This window comes from Excalfactoria chinensis, chromosome 16 (genome assembly GCF_039878825.1).
Source record: "Excalfactoria chinensis isolate bCotChi1 chromosome 16, bCotChi1.hap2, whole genome shotgun sequence".
NCBI classification, from domain to species: domain Eukaryota; kingdom Metazoa; phylum Chordata; class Aves; order Galliformes; family Phasianidae; genus Excalfactoria; species Excalfactoria chinensis.
This window is the reverse complement of record NC_092840.1, coordinates 7586762-7602620: the sequence shown is the minus strand read 5'-3', so window position 1 is coordinate 7602620 and position 15859 is coordinate 7586762. Positions and strand designations below refer to the sequence as shown.

Sequence of the window (15859 nt, the reverse complement as noted above, 5' to 3'; positions counted from 1 at the left end):
CTGTGAGACTTTGCTTTAGTGGCCCCAGTCCCCGTGTGATCCAAGACCAAGCTGTGGTTTAGGTCTATTTGCACACTTGTTTTTTGAGTTGTTTTTCTGTTGTAGCCAACGTTGAGAAAGCAGAACAGCAGACAAAGCGGGCAGAAGCCTGCAGTTAGTGAAGATTAAAAAGCTCATGAGATTAACCTGGTACACCGGTTCTGTCATGCACATGATGGAGAGAACTTGCTGAAAAGCTGAAGCTGGGTCTGTCATGCAAAATAAATACGTGGCAGGATTCCTGGAAAAACAGGGAGTCTGAGACGGACTCATCTGCTTGGGAAGGCCCACATGGCTGGGCAGGTCTCTATCCACAAACCAATATGCTGGGTCTTAGAAATCCAGTAGGACATTGCTCTCTACCCAGGCTCAGCTCCCAGAGGCAGAGTTCGCCACTGCCTCAGCTTAAGTTTTTCAGTACTAATGATGTTGTCAGGATTGAAGTTTGTGTATAAAAATCTATTTACCTCTGGTGGATAAATTCAGCTTCATGAAAACTGTTTCATAAAGGTCACAGTTCTGGTCACACCTACCAATTGCCTTTTGAAACTGATGGAAAAAGTATCTTTGCAGGTTACTAAGTAATTCTTCTTACAGTTTGCCAGACTGCGTGGTGTTTAGTTGTTTTTTTTATAAATCACTGTGGGTTTGTGCGTCAACAGTTCTGGGCAATCAGCTATGTCTTGTTGACATTGTTAATAGGTTTTCTGACTTGGCTGCTTGGCTGCGCTCTGAAATAACTTGATCGGGCTTGCATCGAGTCAGAAACAACATGGAAAGTTTAAAAGAACGAAAGCTGAAAATTAATTTCCAGAACTATATGGTTATTTTCTAATTCTGGTCTCTTCTGAGAGCAGCACGTAAAAATTCTTGGTAAGATTTCTGGAGACAATTCTGTATCAGTTTCAAAGGTCTGTAGTAGGCTCCTGCTGGTTTTTAGCAAGCTACCAAAATGAAAAAATACTGGGAGATGTGATTCATCAGTGGGAATGGTTTACCTTAGGATGGTTGAAGTGACTACTGTTCTCTCTATGCTTCTTGGTCCTGTTGCAGAGAGCCCAGCTAGCTGTAAAGAACCTGTGGACTGCTGTAACCTGGCTGATTAAGAAAATCCTGCACAGATTTTGGTTCTTCAGTACTTCAGGCTATACTTAAGACAGTCTGGATGCTCCTCCACAGTCACCTAAGCTGGCCATGACACAGGTATGGAAACACCTGAGAGGATGAGCAACCTTGCTCTGCAGTTCACCCTGTACCAGCTTCTTTAAAGCTAGGCAACATGTTGCTGTGCTGCATTCCTCTCCCAGTACCCTGAAACTCAAAGGGGTTGTTAAGTGCGTAAAGATCCCTGGAAACTGGGTATCAAATACAACAAACAGCATGGCACACTTCAGCTACCAGTTATTTCATAAAAAGAGCACTGGGCTCCTAAATCCTTTGGACACTTTTAGAAAATAACCCCACAGCTTTTCCTTCTCCTCAGTCTCCTCCGCACCCTCTTGCTTAGGCTGGGCTCTCAGAAGAGCTGGCTGTGGATCAGAGCAGGCCTTTCTCAGCCACCTGCTTGTGGCATCCCCTGTCATAGATGTAAACATCTAGCTGCTGGCAAGAGCGCTGTGCACCTGCTTTCCTCCTTTTTCAGTGACAGTCTCTACTCCCTCAAGCAAGTTAGGTCTGATGGTACTGCAGTGGTATGATATTGCAGCTATCTCCCAGGTGAGCTGTTGGATGCAGGTCATGAAGAATTGACACAATTAACATCATCTGCATTTAAATTCCAGGAGACTTGGCTTGGTGTGTGCTGGGCAGGATAGTCTTCACCACTTTGCAGGTGGTCTTTGCAGGGACCAAAATATTTCTGAAGGCTAGTTAATCTCACCTATGTGCTAGACAAGATGTACAGAGCTCACAAAACAGGACTCTGCTATGGGTAATGGGGTCCTCTGTCATCTTGATTTCATCTAAAACATAAGTCAAAAGTAGATATGCTTGGGAAAAAAAATAAAAATAAAAACCAGATCGTGAACATCAGGACCGTCACAAAATGTAAGCCAGCCTTTCACTGATCAAAACCATCCCATACCCTGCAAGCCTCCTCCCAGCCAGTTCAGCCTCACCCAAGATGACATTTTCTGCAGCCATTAATATTCAGTCGTCATCAATGAGGGCCCAGCCAGAGACCCAGTAAAGGCCTCAGCCTCCTTGAGGTCACAAGATTGCCAGGCAGGGCGGATCAGAGGGTCTCACTGTAGGTGACGCATGGGCTGGTTTCCTCGCAGAGTTCCAGCTGCACGCTGGAAGAAAACCAGCGCTTGGCACAGCCCAAGCTGTAGTTGAGGGTGGTCCGGTAAATGTTCTTGGCACGCTTAGGAAAAATGATGGTCGTGCTCTGAAACCTCAGTGGCTTCTGGCGGGGTTCAAAGATCAGCTGGGACTTGTAGTTCCGCCAGGTGCAATTGGGCGCAGCAATGACTGTCTCACTGTAGGTGGTGACGGTGGGGATGGGGCCGTAGATGATGTCATCCCTGTAATGCTTCTCAGAGTCATACTTCACCTCGGAATTACACCTAGAGAGGACAACAAGGTATCAAAAATAGCCCAAGCAGCAAAGGAAAGAGGATAAACAGAACTCTTATCTACCCTTTGGTGCTGGGAACATCTGTGCTTTCTTAGTGCACTAACACTAGAACAGATGTAAACCCTAGAACCCAAAGCAGAGAGCCAAGAGGACTCCTTCCTGCTGGGTGCATCTTGAGAGAGTCCCACCTTTTGAAGCCACTTCAGCATTTCTTCATTCAACTTAGCCTGCCTGTTTGTGCCAGGACAGAAAGGACCTTGCTACACTGGCTCCAAGGAACCTGCTTCTTTCTCTGTCTTCCACTTTTTTCTCTACACTTAGCCATCAGAGCACAAAGGTAGCCAAAATCAGCTTTATACTGGGAGATGAGGAGTGAAGCTGCTCGTTGGGACCTACAGAAGAATACAAGTGCTAAGCTGGTAAAGCAAAGGGATGCTATGGAGTATGGCTGGGCACAAAGGAAGTGGCCATGTTAACAGCTCTTAAATGAAGAGCCCATGAAACACAGGATGTCACATCTCCAGAAGGGATGGATGGAAACCAGGCCGCTCAGATTGCTTTCCCTAGAATCCTTGGCCACTGCGAGCTGTGGAACCTTCAGTTGTTTGCCCCGCTCCCCAAATGCTCCTCTGGCATTCAGCAGCCAAGGAATGTGCAGCTCCACATTTAAAAAAGAAAAAAAAGATTAAAAGCTGGGTGTGTGCTTGTCATTACCTCTACCCGGAGGGGGGTTGACTGATTGTGCACTGTATGTAATCTGAGCTGCTGTAATGTATTTTGCACAGCTAGGGTGTAAGCAAGTCATTCAGCGCACATAAAACAAGACTCCGATGTAATCACCATAAAAACATGCCCGCCGGCAGTTCCTCAGCAAGCAGAGATTTACTGGGGTACATTTCCAGAGAGATGTTTGCATAAGTTGAAGGGGGGTGGGAATTGGGTCTAGTCCTCCCACCATCCCTGCCCTAAGCTGTGTGTAACTGTGCTCCATGCTGTTTGCAGAGTGCATTCCACACAAGCAAAAGAAGAGCAGAACAGTGTTTATCCACAGGCCATTGCCTCCGGTTCTACAGGAGGCCAGAATACCTCAATCACTGGCTAGAGGGACCACCCTGTCATGAGGAGGAGATGGTTCTGTATCTGTGAATTTCAGTTTCTCTGCTGCAAGGCTAACAAAAACAGGTACCAATTATAATGGTGTAGCTGAGGATACAAGTCAGCAGGGCACAGTGTAACCAGCAAGCCTACAGAAGGTCACAATTTTCTCTCACTGCCTTGGAAATGAGCTGGCCTTGAAAGGAATGTCTTCTCTTACAACCTACTCCTCCACCTCTGCTGCTGTCTGTGTCTTTTTAACTCAGGCATCGCTCTCCTACCTGTCTCTCTCTCCCTTCCTATACAAATAACCACAACTCCCATTTGTAATCACATTATTTTGTGGAGAAGAAAAAGCACCAAGAAAAGGACAGACATCCCCACTCACCCAACCCGGTACCATCTGTACCTAATTTCCTGCACAGGCTCAGGGTTGACCTCAATGCTTTCTCCAAAAAACACAGGGTACATTCGAGGTCTGATCTCCGACACGGACGGGTTCAGGAGCAGGTAAGGCATCTGCAGGGAGGAACAGTGCTGTGAGTGATGGCACACAAGAGATGAGGTTGGCACAGTTTATAATGTGCTGTGGCTGGGAGCTGAGCAGCCATCAACAGCATTCATGGGAGACAGCATTTCTTACAGTCTTGCTGAGCTTGGTTTTTCCAGAGTCCCATGGGAGACAATGCAGGTGACGGGCTCTTTAGCAATGAGAACAGGTATCTGCAACAGCAACAGGACCAATTTCACTGCACGCAAGCTAAGCTCACCTTACTGGTGCTCAGCATAATTGAGTTTCCCCTCATAATCCCTTTTTCTAGGTTTGAAGGAAGGCACTCCACCCTGTGCAGAAAGCTCAAAGGGGAGGATTGCTGTCAAGTTGGAAAAGAAAAACAAGCTAAAGATGGTTGGCATAGGCAAGTCCTGCACTGACGAGTCTTGTACAGGCCTTGCATTTAAGTTGCCTTGATTCTGACATGACAAACCATGCTTCCTCTATTTACAGCTTCCATCTCTCAGGACTGATGTGATGCAGCAGGCTGCCATCCAGGTTCCACCACTACCCAAGTCCCCACCTCACTCTGCCCAGTTCACCACCCCAGGTATGGCACTGCCCAGATCTCTGGCACTCTATGCTCAGTATCTGGTCTTTGGATGTTAACCCTTCTTTTCCTTCATCCTTTCTTGTTTCTCCTAAGAATTGCAATTCTTTAGTGCTTTGCTTTAACCAGTGGCCAGTTCTAAATTACCCAAAAAACAATCAAACAGCTTCTGTAGCTGCAAGCTCTTACAAAGACCCAAAGCATGAAGGGCTCTGATGTAACACAGAGATAGGGTCCACATCTGCCAACTTAAAGGACGTGGCGTTGCTTGATTAGTGCATGTATATATGTTCTCATACGTATACATGAATATGTATGTGCTGCAAATAATGTAACCCTTAGAACAACTCCTTCGTAGGCTAGCAGCTGCTGAAGTCTCTATGCCAAGAGCAGCTGGCTTCCTCCTGGGGATGTTCTAGTTAACCACACACAAATGAGCATGGAGTGAGATACTGGGGCAGCCTTTGGCCTCTGTGATGCAGGAAACAAGCTTCAAGCTAGGACTTCAGCTTGTTCGAACCATAGATTGTTAGGACTAATTTCCTCCTGAAGTTAGTTACTCTGACAGACTGCCATAGTCCAGGCTAGGCTCCCCTGCCCAGTACAAAAATAAATAATTCTACTTCTCAATAGTGGAGCACCCACTCAGATATCAGTTCTCACATATATGGGTTCTGTGTCTAGACCCAGCCCAGAAGCCAATTAAGCCTAATCCTAGAAAAACGTCATTGTGGGTTTTGGTCCCTGCCACTTCTCTGACAGCAGCACTTTATGACGCACAGGGACACAGGGTCTCTTTAAAGGACGTGGCTGGCAGCCACTGGCCAGGGCTGAAAGGTTTCTAGGTGACTTAAAAGCTCACAGTTTTTCCACTTTCCAACATGTATAAGCCATGTGTGCTGGAATCAGTCATTTTTCATCAGTCTCGGTCAGTCAGATAATCTCGGGACTCACAGTACCACTGAATGTAGCTGAGGACACAGAGAAACTGGCTTGCTCTTCCCATGTCACTTTACTCTGACCTCACCAGCACCTTCTGAATGGCAGATACAGGAGCAACACTGGAGCTGTGGCCCAGTCCCTGCTTCTAGCTTAGGGCAATGCACTCCAACTTGTGCCCTGTCCTGTACCCCATGCAGATCCCTACAGTGTTCCCTAGCTCATCCCTCAGCTGGTGTCAAGTGGCAAAACTCCCCTGAGCCCGCTCAACAGCATCAGCTCACACTGTCTAAGGTCTGGTTTTCACTGGTGGCTTGGGTTTTCTGCCTGAGGCTAAAGCAAAAAATGTCATTGCTTCATCTGAATTTTCTCCAAGCCCTTCAATTCTGTGACCCAAAGCCACAAAGCTATTGACTCCTTCCATACTGAAACGTTTCTGCACTGTTAACCTGCAATGTTAAATGGCTAACCCTTTGTTTTGACTATTTTTGTTCCGCTGTCAAAAAAGGACAATGCCTGAATGGGTGTGGGGGAAAAAAAGAAGGAGCATTCAGGCTAGATCAGCACAAGAGAAATCCTGGTGTTAAAGAGTTCTGCAAGGTGCTGTATTAAAGAAATAACTTGAAAGAAGCAATTTCAGTGCTCCCAGGGAAACAAACCTTCACACCTATTGCTAGCATATGTTGACACTAAGCATGCTCTGAATGTCCCTGGAGACAAGGATGCAGGAGGCAATGTTCTTCCTGTGGTTTAGTGCGAGTATTCCTGGGGCATGTAACCCCCAGTGTTTTGCTGCTCAGTCAGAACAAGGACACAGAGGCCAACACTGTTGAAATCCCAAGTCCCACATCAGGGAACAGGAAACAAGAACATGCTGCAGAAACAATACCGAGGAGATGTGGGCCATATGGCATGGACCAGAGTCCAAAAGCTGCCACTGAATTTGGTCGCAGTTGGATTAACTTCTCTCCAAGTCAGCTCTGAATGGAGTGGTGATGAGACTATTTGCACTGTAGGTTAGCTCACCTAGACCTAGGCAGGGAAGGCTAAAATAGGGAATAATGCATTTCATCCAACTAGCATTAACAGATCTGCAGATGACGCTTGATTAGTTTAGAAACCTGGGACAACTGCAGACCAGAGATCTCTACCGCCCAGCAGAGACCATTACGAATTAACACTTATCCACCACAAGCAGTGCCATGAGCTGCTGCAGGTGGGAAACCTTGAAAGTCACTCAGAATTCTGCACATGGAAGACTTAGATAATTTAAAAAGCATGCTCTAAAAATAGAGATCATCTGTAAGACCCTGCAGTCTGCTCACCAAGCAACTGCACTGCTTGTACAGAGTGGAAGGGTCACTAAACAGCGAGAACAGATTTTACAGGGCAGCAACTGAATGGAGCTTCAGGTGACTTCTTGTTCCGCCTCTGGTGGTGTTCTGAAATACCTGCTCATCTCACGTGAAGTTTGGAAGCAAGTAGCAGCGCACCCAAGCTTTCCAAACGATTTGTCTTTGGGGCTGAAATGTTATATGCTTGACACATGCCAAAAGCTGGCTTTTTGGCAACAGTTTGACACCCTCTCCTTCTAATCTATTTTAAGGTAGAAACAAAGCAAAAATGTTCAGCTTCAATTCTTTTCCCTTCTGCACAGGAATGGTTGAAAGAACAGAAACGGTGGACTTCTGACCCCCCCAGAGAAAATGACGGCCTTTGGCTCATTTCTATCCATCACTCAGCAATCTCAAGACACTTCAGAAATAAGGTGAGTTTCTTTCCAGCCCCGCACCACAGATGGGCTGAATTGAGCAGAGTTTGTTCATGATGGAGAGGAGAAACCCGTGGCTTTAGAGTAGGCTGCTCACAAGCGATCGATAAGTCAAGGTCTGTCTATCCAAAGAAACCGTAGGATTGCTTAGCTGGAAGACTACAGATAGGACCTAATTAATCTGTCTTAACCAGCAAAGGGTTAAAGTAGTATTAAAATGCTGAAGTGATTTCTTGTTTGGCTGCATTTTTCCTTCTGTTTTACCTCTGATGCCTTTCAGGCATGTAAAGGCCTGGGCAGCTATGCTGTTTTTTCAAGCAGTACATAAATAAATACACCCCCAAAAATAATTCACTGAAGGGAATTCAATCTACTGCTGACCAAGTGTGCTGCTTTTATGCTAACATAAGCATTGGTGGGGGACTCCTTGCTTTAGAACTGATTCATACCTGCCAGAAATGACATATCAGTGCCTGGATCCTGGGGGCATTTAGACCTCAGAGTCCCTAAACAGCAGCAAAAAGAATACAGTAGGAAGGATAATCTTATTTTACACCAGAATAATCTTATTTTACATTAATTTGGGTTAGTGGGTTCTGTTAAGGTGTTTTTCACTTGGGTGTTTTAAAGGAATAGAAGCAGAGTTACGGTAAATAAAGTGCCATGAAATTGGCCCTGACCGTTCCTGTAGCTTCCAGACTTCAGGCACCAGTGCAACAAAAAAAAAAAGAAGGAAATCAATGTGACTTGAAAAATATAAACTCTTCAGAAAACTTTTCCCCAGAAAGCAAGACAGATCAGAACAGGCTGACTTCTTTAGCTATGGCCATTATGTGGAAGGCACTAGGATTTGGCGTTAGCTCCCTAGGGACTGTAAGGGGAAACAATCTTCCAGGCACCAAGGCTATAAACAGGATACAGCTTTCCAATTTCCCAGCTCCTAGCTTAGCTAGGGCATAAGCAAATCTCTCACCACATTTTCCCACTATGGCAACAAGTCAGGTCCATGAAAATGTCACTTTACTCAGCTGTTATTTACAGCTGTAATGAAAGATCTAGCTGAATTATTTGACACACATCTACATTCTCCGCTCTGGCTGATAAGCAGTGTTTGTTTAACAGACCATTTATTTTCCCATGTATTGCATATTACAAGTAATTTATACTAGAGCCGGATGAGATTTTATTTGGAAGTGATAACAGTAAATGCAAACCTCAGGTATAAAGCAGGGCTTTATTACTTCAAAGAATTAATTCTTCCTGTCTGTCGCCTCTTCTGTTTCAAGTGGGAAATGTATTACCTTGCTTATTGCCAAGTGTTACATACGGATGCAACAGAAATTAAACAGCCAGAAGACACCACCCTAGATATAGCCACATTATTTTAGGATAGATTATGAGACTCCTATGACTTTTTCCCTGTTTGCCTTTATCACAAACAGCCTGAATCAAGACCACATGCACAACCTTTTCTCTGCTAATTCCACTGATAATACAGACTGATGCCTGCTGAAAGATTTGCCCAGTCCCATCTCATTTCCACAGCATTCAGAGATACTTTGTAGCAGAAGGCACTGTGCCAACAGAGCAGTTTCAGTTCAGTTACACATATTTGCACTCCAGCCCCTGGAGAAGCACTTCTGCTTGGTGCCAGCAATGCGTGCTGCACCTCACTGACACTCCTTCCTCCATTTGGGAGGACTGAGCCATCAACTACTGCACAGCAACAGCTCTGTCAGAACAGACTGGAGCCAGGATCAGGTGGGTCTTAGAGGAACCAGACCTTGATCTGCCCAGAAGGGACATCTGTCACAGCCTGCAGATTGGCCCACTGCCATTCCTCTCTTCCCTCTCCTTCATTGCTGGTGTTGAACCAAGAAGGAAGAGAAGTGGGAGCACATTCAGAATTAGATGGGCCAAGGTGCAGAGAAAAGCCGTGTGTGGTTGCACTTTTCCAGGCTGCAGACATGGTGACCAGCAGACAAGAGCTGAAACCACTGCCAACATCTGCCAGGGGAATTCCTGCAGGATCCCACCCTGTAGGAGTGGTTCAGAAGAGGGTCAAGATGCCAGGTAGAAAATGCCAAGCTCCAAGGCGAGCCATGCTGCTGTGCCAGATGAGTGCCTTGCTCTCCATACAAGCCTGGAGCTTTCCTCAGTTGCTGACACCCATGCGGACGTAAAAAGACATCACCTGCTTTGCATGCAGGCTGTGAGCTGGCTCAGGTTGGGGTGTTTCTCACATGCGCTTTCACTGGGGGTGTTGGCAGGTCTGCAAGTCATGTACTGCATGGAAACGTTTTGATGGCCTACGTTCCCTGCTCAGTCCCCAGAAGACAGCCCCCTTTCCTGAATCTCTTTCAGTATAAAATAAAATGCAGGCTCTGTGGCCCCAAGAGTTCTTCAATATGTGGCAATTCAGGAAGAAGGCACACAAGCTAACCTGGACTCCATTGATGGAACCATACCCATGAAGTCTACACCAAGAGACAAAGAACACTCCTCCGCAGCACTAAAGATGAAGCTAGAATCTCCTCCCATAAGACCGATTCCAATATTGCATTGCTGTCAACAGTGTAAGTAGGAATTCCCTACGTGGGGGCATTCATCTGACAGCCCATCCACTGGGATAGTCCCACTGAAGTCAGCACTCAGTGAGGCAAGTTGGATTCATAAATGTTTGGTTTTTCAAATAAAGCTGAACTTGTTGGCAACAGCAGTGGGAGGGGACAAGAAGTCTGCTGCTTCAAGAAGTCACAATGGATGGTTCTGCAGAAGAATGTGGTCCTGATCTCTCATATCCTTGAGGAGCAATGCTATTGGATGCTACGCAGTTATTTCAGTGCAGCACTAGCGAGAGCTCACAATCAGTCCTTCTGGCCTAAAACTATACACACAGGCAACAACAACAGGGAAAACTCTAAGCAGATCTGGCTACCTTGATGTGATTTCATTCTCTGCCCTTCCAGCAACCGCTTCTTTGTGTGCATTACTGGAGATTTATTTCACTGTATGTATGTTTGGCCCAGCATTACAAGCAAAGCCTAGGGAATTCAGTCTTAAGAAGCAATTTAATCATGTTTCAGATTTAAAGGGCAGAACTAGGTAAAAGTCACCTTCTATTTTCTTTAGGATATTTGCATTTCAGCAGAAAACAATTAACAAATTCCCCATGTGGGTTTTATTTCAATAAGTAAAAGCTAATTTCTCCTGCACTGCAAGTAAAATGCAAGGAGAAGAAAAAAAAGAAAAGGTCCCTAAATGGTGTTGAACTTGTGGTATTTATGACTCTGGCCCCAAATTGCCTTTCATATTTTCTTGGATCCCAAAGCTGTAGCCAAATTGGCTGGTTAAATGGGAATAAATGGTGCATTGTCTTTGAAACAAAGTCATACTTATTAAAGAGAAAGGAGTTTACTTTTTCAGAGTCACAGTTAATGACACAAAGCAGGCAGAGCATGGATTTTACACACAAGGAAGTCTTCGATAAGAGCATGCAATCTCCTTTTAGTCTGCATGAGAAGAGCTCTCCCGGAGCAGAAAAAATCCTTCAACATATTTGTGAAGTTAGAGCAAAACAGCCGACTGCAAAAGAACGCGGCTGGGTTCAGCCTGGTGGTTTTGATAGGTCTGCAGTAAGGAGCAGTATGAAATCCTTCCCACAGGTCTGGAATGTTGTTTTCTTCACCTGACAGCAATTTATTGTAACTGTACATACTAGAACGTTGGCCATTAGTAACTGAGCTTATATAGGGTTTTATAGTATTCTACCACAAAGAATGCAGGCTGCATTCCCGGTTCTGTCACATCTGTAAGCAAAACAAACACTAATAAGTGATTAAAAAAAGCAGCCCCGCGCCTTGGTGTGCAAATAGCTGCAATTATTGATTTGCCAACTCTGCAGGCTCTGATGAACAGCAGAGTAGTGGAGTTAAACACATTCATGGGTTGTGTAATTGCTTATAGATCTGCAAGTCCTTGTTAAATGGGAAGATTAAAGCCAATCAGACACTGAAATGCTCCCCGTATTTCTCCCATTTTCTTAACAGCTGCAAGTAGAGTGTTGAAAATCAGGAGTGAAACTCTGTGCAGTCAAGTGAAAATCCCTACCAGTTCCATACACCAAACAGGCAGAGTTAATCCTGCACCACTCCAATTAAAGCAGTCTAATTATGTTCAGTATCAGTATCTTTTAGTCTTCTGTACCTTCTAAATGCACGGAAACATCTGCAGTGCATGGCACCCATCTGCTAACAGCAGGAGCCCTGGGCTGCCCATACTGCATGAGGAAGTATGATATAAAAATCAGAAAATAAGAATCAAAGCTGTTCTTCAGAAATGCTTAAAATGTTTGTTTGTGTTCAAAGAACAAAAAACAACTTGAAAATGTCATTTTGCTTTATGTAGATCACTGGAATAACTACTTTTTCCCCCCTGCAGGAACTCTAAAACTCTCAGTCCTATCAGACCAAGAGTGAGAATAGTTTTTCCTTACCCTCTTTCATCTCTAATATCTAAGGGCCTTCTTCAGAGCAGCGGTGGCTGGCTGTCACGATAGCTGGAACAGAGGCCCTCACACCCCCATTGCTGACCTCTGCAGACATCTCTGCTCCAGCTGTTTTCTGACCCAGCAAGCGCTCATTCATTTTCCTCCCACATTTTATTTTACAGACATGTAGCAACAGCCTGATCCCACCAAACCAGAGGAATGTGGGTAACTGAGCACACAGCCCCATCAGACGGCACGCACCCAGGCGCCTGCAGGTAAGGCTGTGTAGTGGTGAGAGGTTGTTAGTGGGCTTCGGATTTGATTTCCCTATTTAACACCTCACTCCCTCCTCCCCGTACTCTGCTGAGACGTCGTTCTTGGGGATGGTCCTGGCATACCTGACAGCAGAAGGCAGTTTTGATTAATACACAAAAATAGCCTTCAAACTTGAGAAAGAAAATGAGGGTAGAGTAAGTCACTGCAAAGCGTCTCTGCTGGGAGGAAGTGTGAACAGTCACTGTTGCACAGGTAGATGAACTTTCTCCACGGCAATCGCAGTGTTGCTTTTATTCTGCACGGAAGCCAGTTAGCTGTGTGCAGTACACTTCCAAACGTCTTTGATACGTCAAAGAAGCCCAAAAGGCCCCTGGGGTGAAGTTCCACCGTCCTTTAAATCCCTCTCCCCCCTCTCCCACCGTCGCTTCTGCTCTTACCCCTCTGCCGTCCTTGGCCTCGCGCCGCTGCCCCGGGGCCGGGGGGTCCGCGCCGGCGCCGCCCCCGGGCGAGAGGGAGTAGAAAGGGGGGCTGGGGCTGGGGGGCAGCCCCGAGTCCGGGCTGTCCAGCAAGCCTTCCCGGCTCTTCTCCTTCAGGCTCTCGTCCATCCCTTGCAGCTGGAGGTGCCCTACCATGTCTGGGGGGCAGCGAGGCGGCCGCAGCGGGAGAAAACCCTCCGGATGCGGAGGGACGGGAGGGGAAGGGCGCCCGGGGGGGCTCCGATTCCCTTTGGCCGCCACCGGCCTGCCGCAACCCGCGCCGAGCCGAGCGGGACGGGGAGAGCCGGCATCGGCCGCGCTGTGCTGCCCGCCGCTCAGCCGGCCCCGCTCCCGTCGGAAGGGACGGGAAGCGGAGCAAACCCGGCGACCCCGCCGGCAGAAAGTGCAGGGCGGGGGGCGGCAGAGCGAGCCCCGCGCTGCTCCACGCGCCGTTCCACGCGCCGCTGCCGTCCGCCCGCCGCCTCCCGGCGGCACATTTATCCGGAGAGGGTGGGAGGGAGCCGGGGAGCGCCCTCCCCTTTCCCCGGCCCCCGGCTCTGCCTGGCTGTACGTTTTCAGGCTCTTCGCAAGCCGGGAGCGCCTTTGCCAGCGCCCTGCAGCTCTCTCCCACCGGGATTCTGCCCCTGGAGAGACACGAGGACCCCCAGGCGCCCGCCCGTCCTCGCGGAGCTGCTCTTCGACCGCGCTGATCTCCCTCACCCTGAATTACCCCTCACCCTGAATTACCCCTCACCCTGAATTACCCCTCACCCTGAATTACCCCTCACCCTGAATTACCCCTCACCCTGGGATTTCCTTCACTTCTGTCAGATGGTTACCTCTCTCCTGTCAGGTTTTTACCTCACTAATTTCACCTCCTCCCATCACCCACCCCGGCAGTATTTTTTTCGTGTGGGCACGAGGGAGGAGCTCTTCCAACAGCCACCATTCCTCTTCATTTTGGGGCGGCTTTAGCCAAGCACTGAGTGGCTATGGCAGTCCCACAGTGTATATGCAGCTGCCGTAACCCCCTCTCTGGTGGCCATGCCCTTTGGGTATTGCACAGCTCAAGACGTGAGCATCTCTTTCTTTGACCATCTCTACAGCTGCAGGTTCACAAACACAGAGGAAGTGGCTTCACCATCCCGGCCACCATGTGCTTGGGCCACTGTAAGTGCTATTGGAGGGCATCCCAAAGCCCAGCACACTGTTACCTGGGAGGAGCAGGGTGCTTGCACTGAGGTGGATGGGGCAGCCATGTAAACCCACAGGGTTTGGAGAAGTAGTGGTGGTTAAACAGGTCAGGCTCACAGAAGCCAAGATGGATGTCTGTTGCACAATAACTGGCTGACGTTAACAGTATCTTGTCCACAGTCCTGGTTATGTTTTTCTCATCATGTTTTCTCTCTACGTAGAGTCCAGACTGTGAGAAATTTCAGGCAGGCCCACTCATAGTTCTCAGCCTGGTGGAGCATTATTTGCAGCATGTAGGTTTCCCTGGGAAGCTGTTGACATCTAACTGGCCCAGCATCGGGCAGAACAGGACCACAGCTGTTTGTGCTACTCTAATAACAAAGTCCATGAGCGCAACGTTTGTAATGGCAGCTGACAAGAGTGCAGAGTGTCTGGCATGGCATCTAGAGATGATGACTTTTGTGAGCAAGCCCTGAAGATCACACAAAGCCATCGGAGGTAGATTTGATGCTAAAAGAGCCCTCACTCCATCTCCAGCGACAGGTCACGCTTAGGGTGGTAGGTGACCTTGCCAGCTGATAAAGCTGGATTTGTTTAGGCATATTCTGCTCAACTGAAAAGGAAAGGCCATGGATGCCCAAATCTACCCTTGACTGCGATGAGGGGCCCTCCTCACAGAGACTGAAGTGATTTGTATGTACTGAGCTGTGCAGAGGAATGTCACTGATTTATAAATGTCAAACAGGCTCCGAGCAGCCCACACACGAACCTCAGTGAATTCTTACCTCTGACCCACTCGTTGGCTCCAACAGCCACACAGGCTGATTTAGGGCCCCTTACTGTAAGAGCTTTAACATCTCACACAGGCTATGGCTGATCCGAAAATGTCAAAGGGGACCAAAGGTCAAAATTTCCATAAATTAGGCTCTGGCTTGCTACCTATCACGTAATAGGATTCTCTAGCCAGTTAATGCTGGCTACACTACAGGCATTCAGCGCAGCAGTTCCCCTGCAGCCCTGTTCCCCTGCCCCTCTCCTGAACTGTTGAGACTGTATGTGCAAGGAGAAGGAGTATCTTCAAAGCTGCTTTCCTCCAGGAGAAAAAACGAGTAGAACAAAGGACTCAAAGGAGTGAGTACCCTATCCTTTACTTCTGTACAGATATATTGTAGCTTGGGTAGCAACAGGAGGAGAAGACTTCTTTTTCTACTTCTTGTTTTGAGAACCTGTAATCCAGTATTTCCCGCATCTAAGTAACATTTTGAAAATTAAATATCAGCACAATACACATTTTTGGTGCAATAGTGGATGTTCGCAGCTTAGAGTTTTTAAGTCCCATATTGTTAAATGTGAGGCAATGCCGAGCAGCCCTAAGCCTACACAGAGGTACACAGGGGTACAAACTTCACTTATTACTGGCAAAACTGCTGCTGGTTTCCACAGGGCATGCGTAGGCACATATTATGGTGCTATTATTAATATCTTTAAGGTTAGTATTGTGCAGCTCAACCAAGATGGAGTGCTCTCATGTAAATCACAGGGTAGCAGATAGTAAGAAATGCCTCCTGTCCTGACAGCTATGATGAAATGTTTATTGTTCACAAGCCCTCCTGAAGCAACAGAGTCTGATTCTTGGCTAATGAAAATCAGGCTGAATAGAAATTCATTGTGGGTGTAATGTGCAGACACAGTTATATATATCATAGAATTACAAGAGTTGGAAGGGACTCTCAAAGGTCATCTAGTCCAACTCCTATGCAATGAACAGGGACATCTACAGCTTGATCAAGAATGTCATGCTGTCCTTCAGGCATGCTGACTGCACCACACAGCTTGGTGTCATCTGGAAAGTTGCTGAGCGTGCACTTGATCTCACTATCAATGTCACACTAGCACAAA

The 15859-nt window shown here is 47.1% G+C and overlaps 1 protein-coding gene across 1 annotated transcript; it reads right to left on the bottom strand.

Annotated features, from left to right (window-relative positions):
* Positions 1 to 907: 907 nt before the first annotated feature.
* RFLNA (refilin A) lies at positions 908 to 13241 on the bottom strand. Its single transcript, XM_072351082.1, has 3 exons — positions 12728 to 13241; positions 4122 to 4231; positions 908 to 2606 (listed from the first exon to the last, which is right to left on the bottom strand). Exons 1-3 carry the CDS (start codon positions 12920 to 12922, stop codon positions 2273 to 2275), a joined length of 639 nt encoding a protein of 212 aa, XP_072207183.1. The 5' UTR covers positions 12923 to 13241; the 3' UTR covers positions 908 to 2272.
* Positions 13242 to 15859: the final 2618 nt, after the last annotated feature.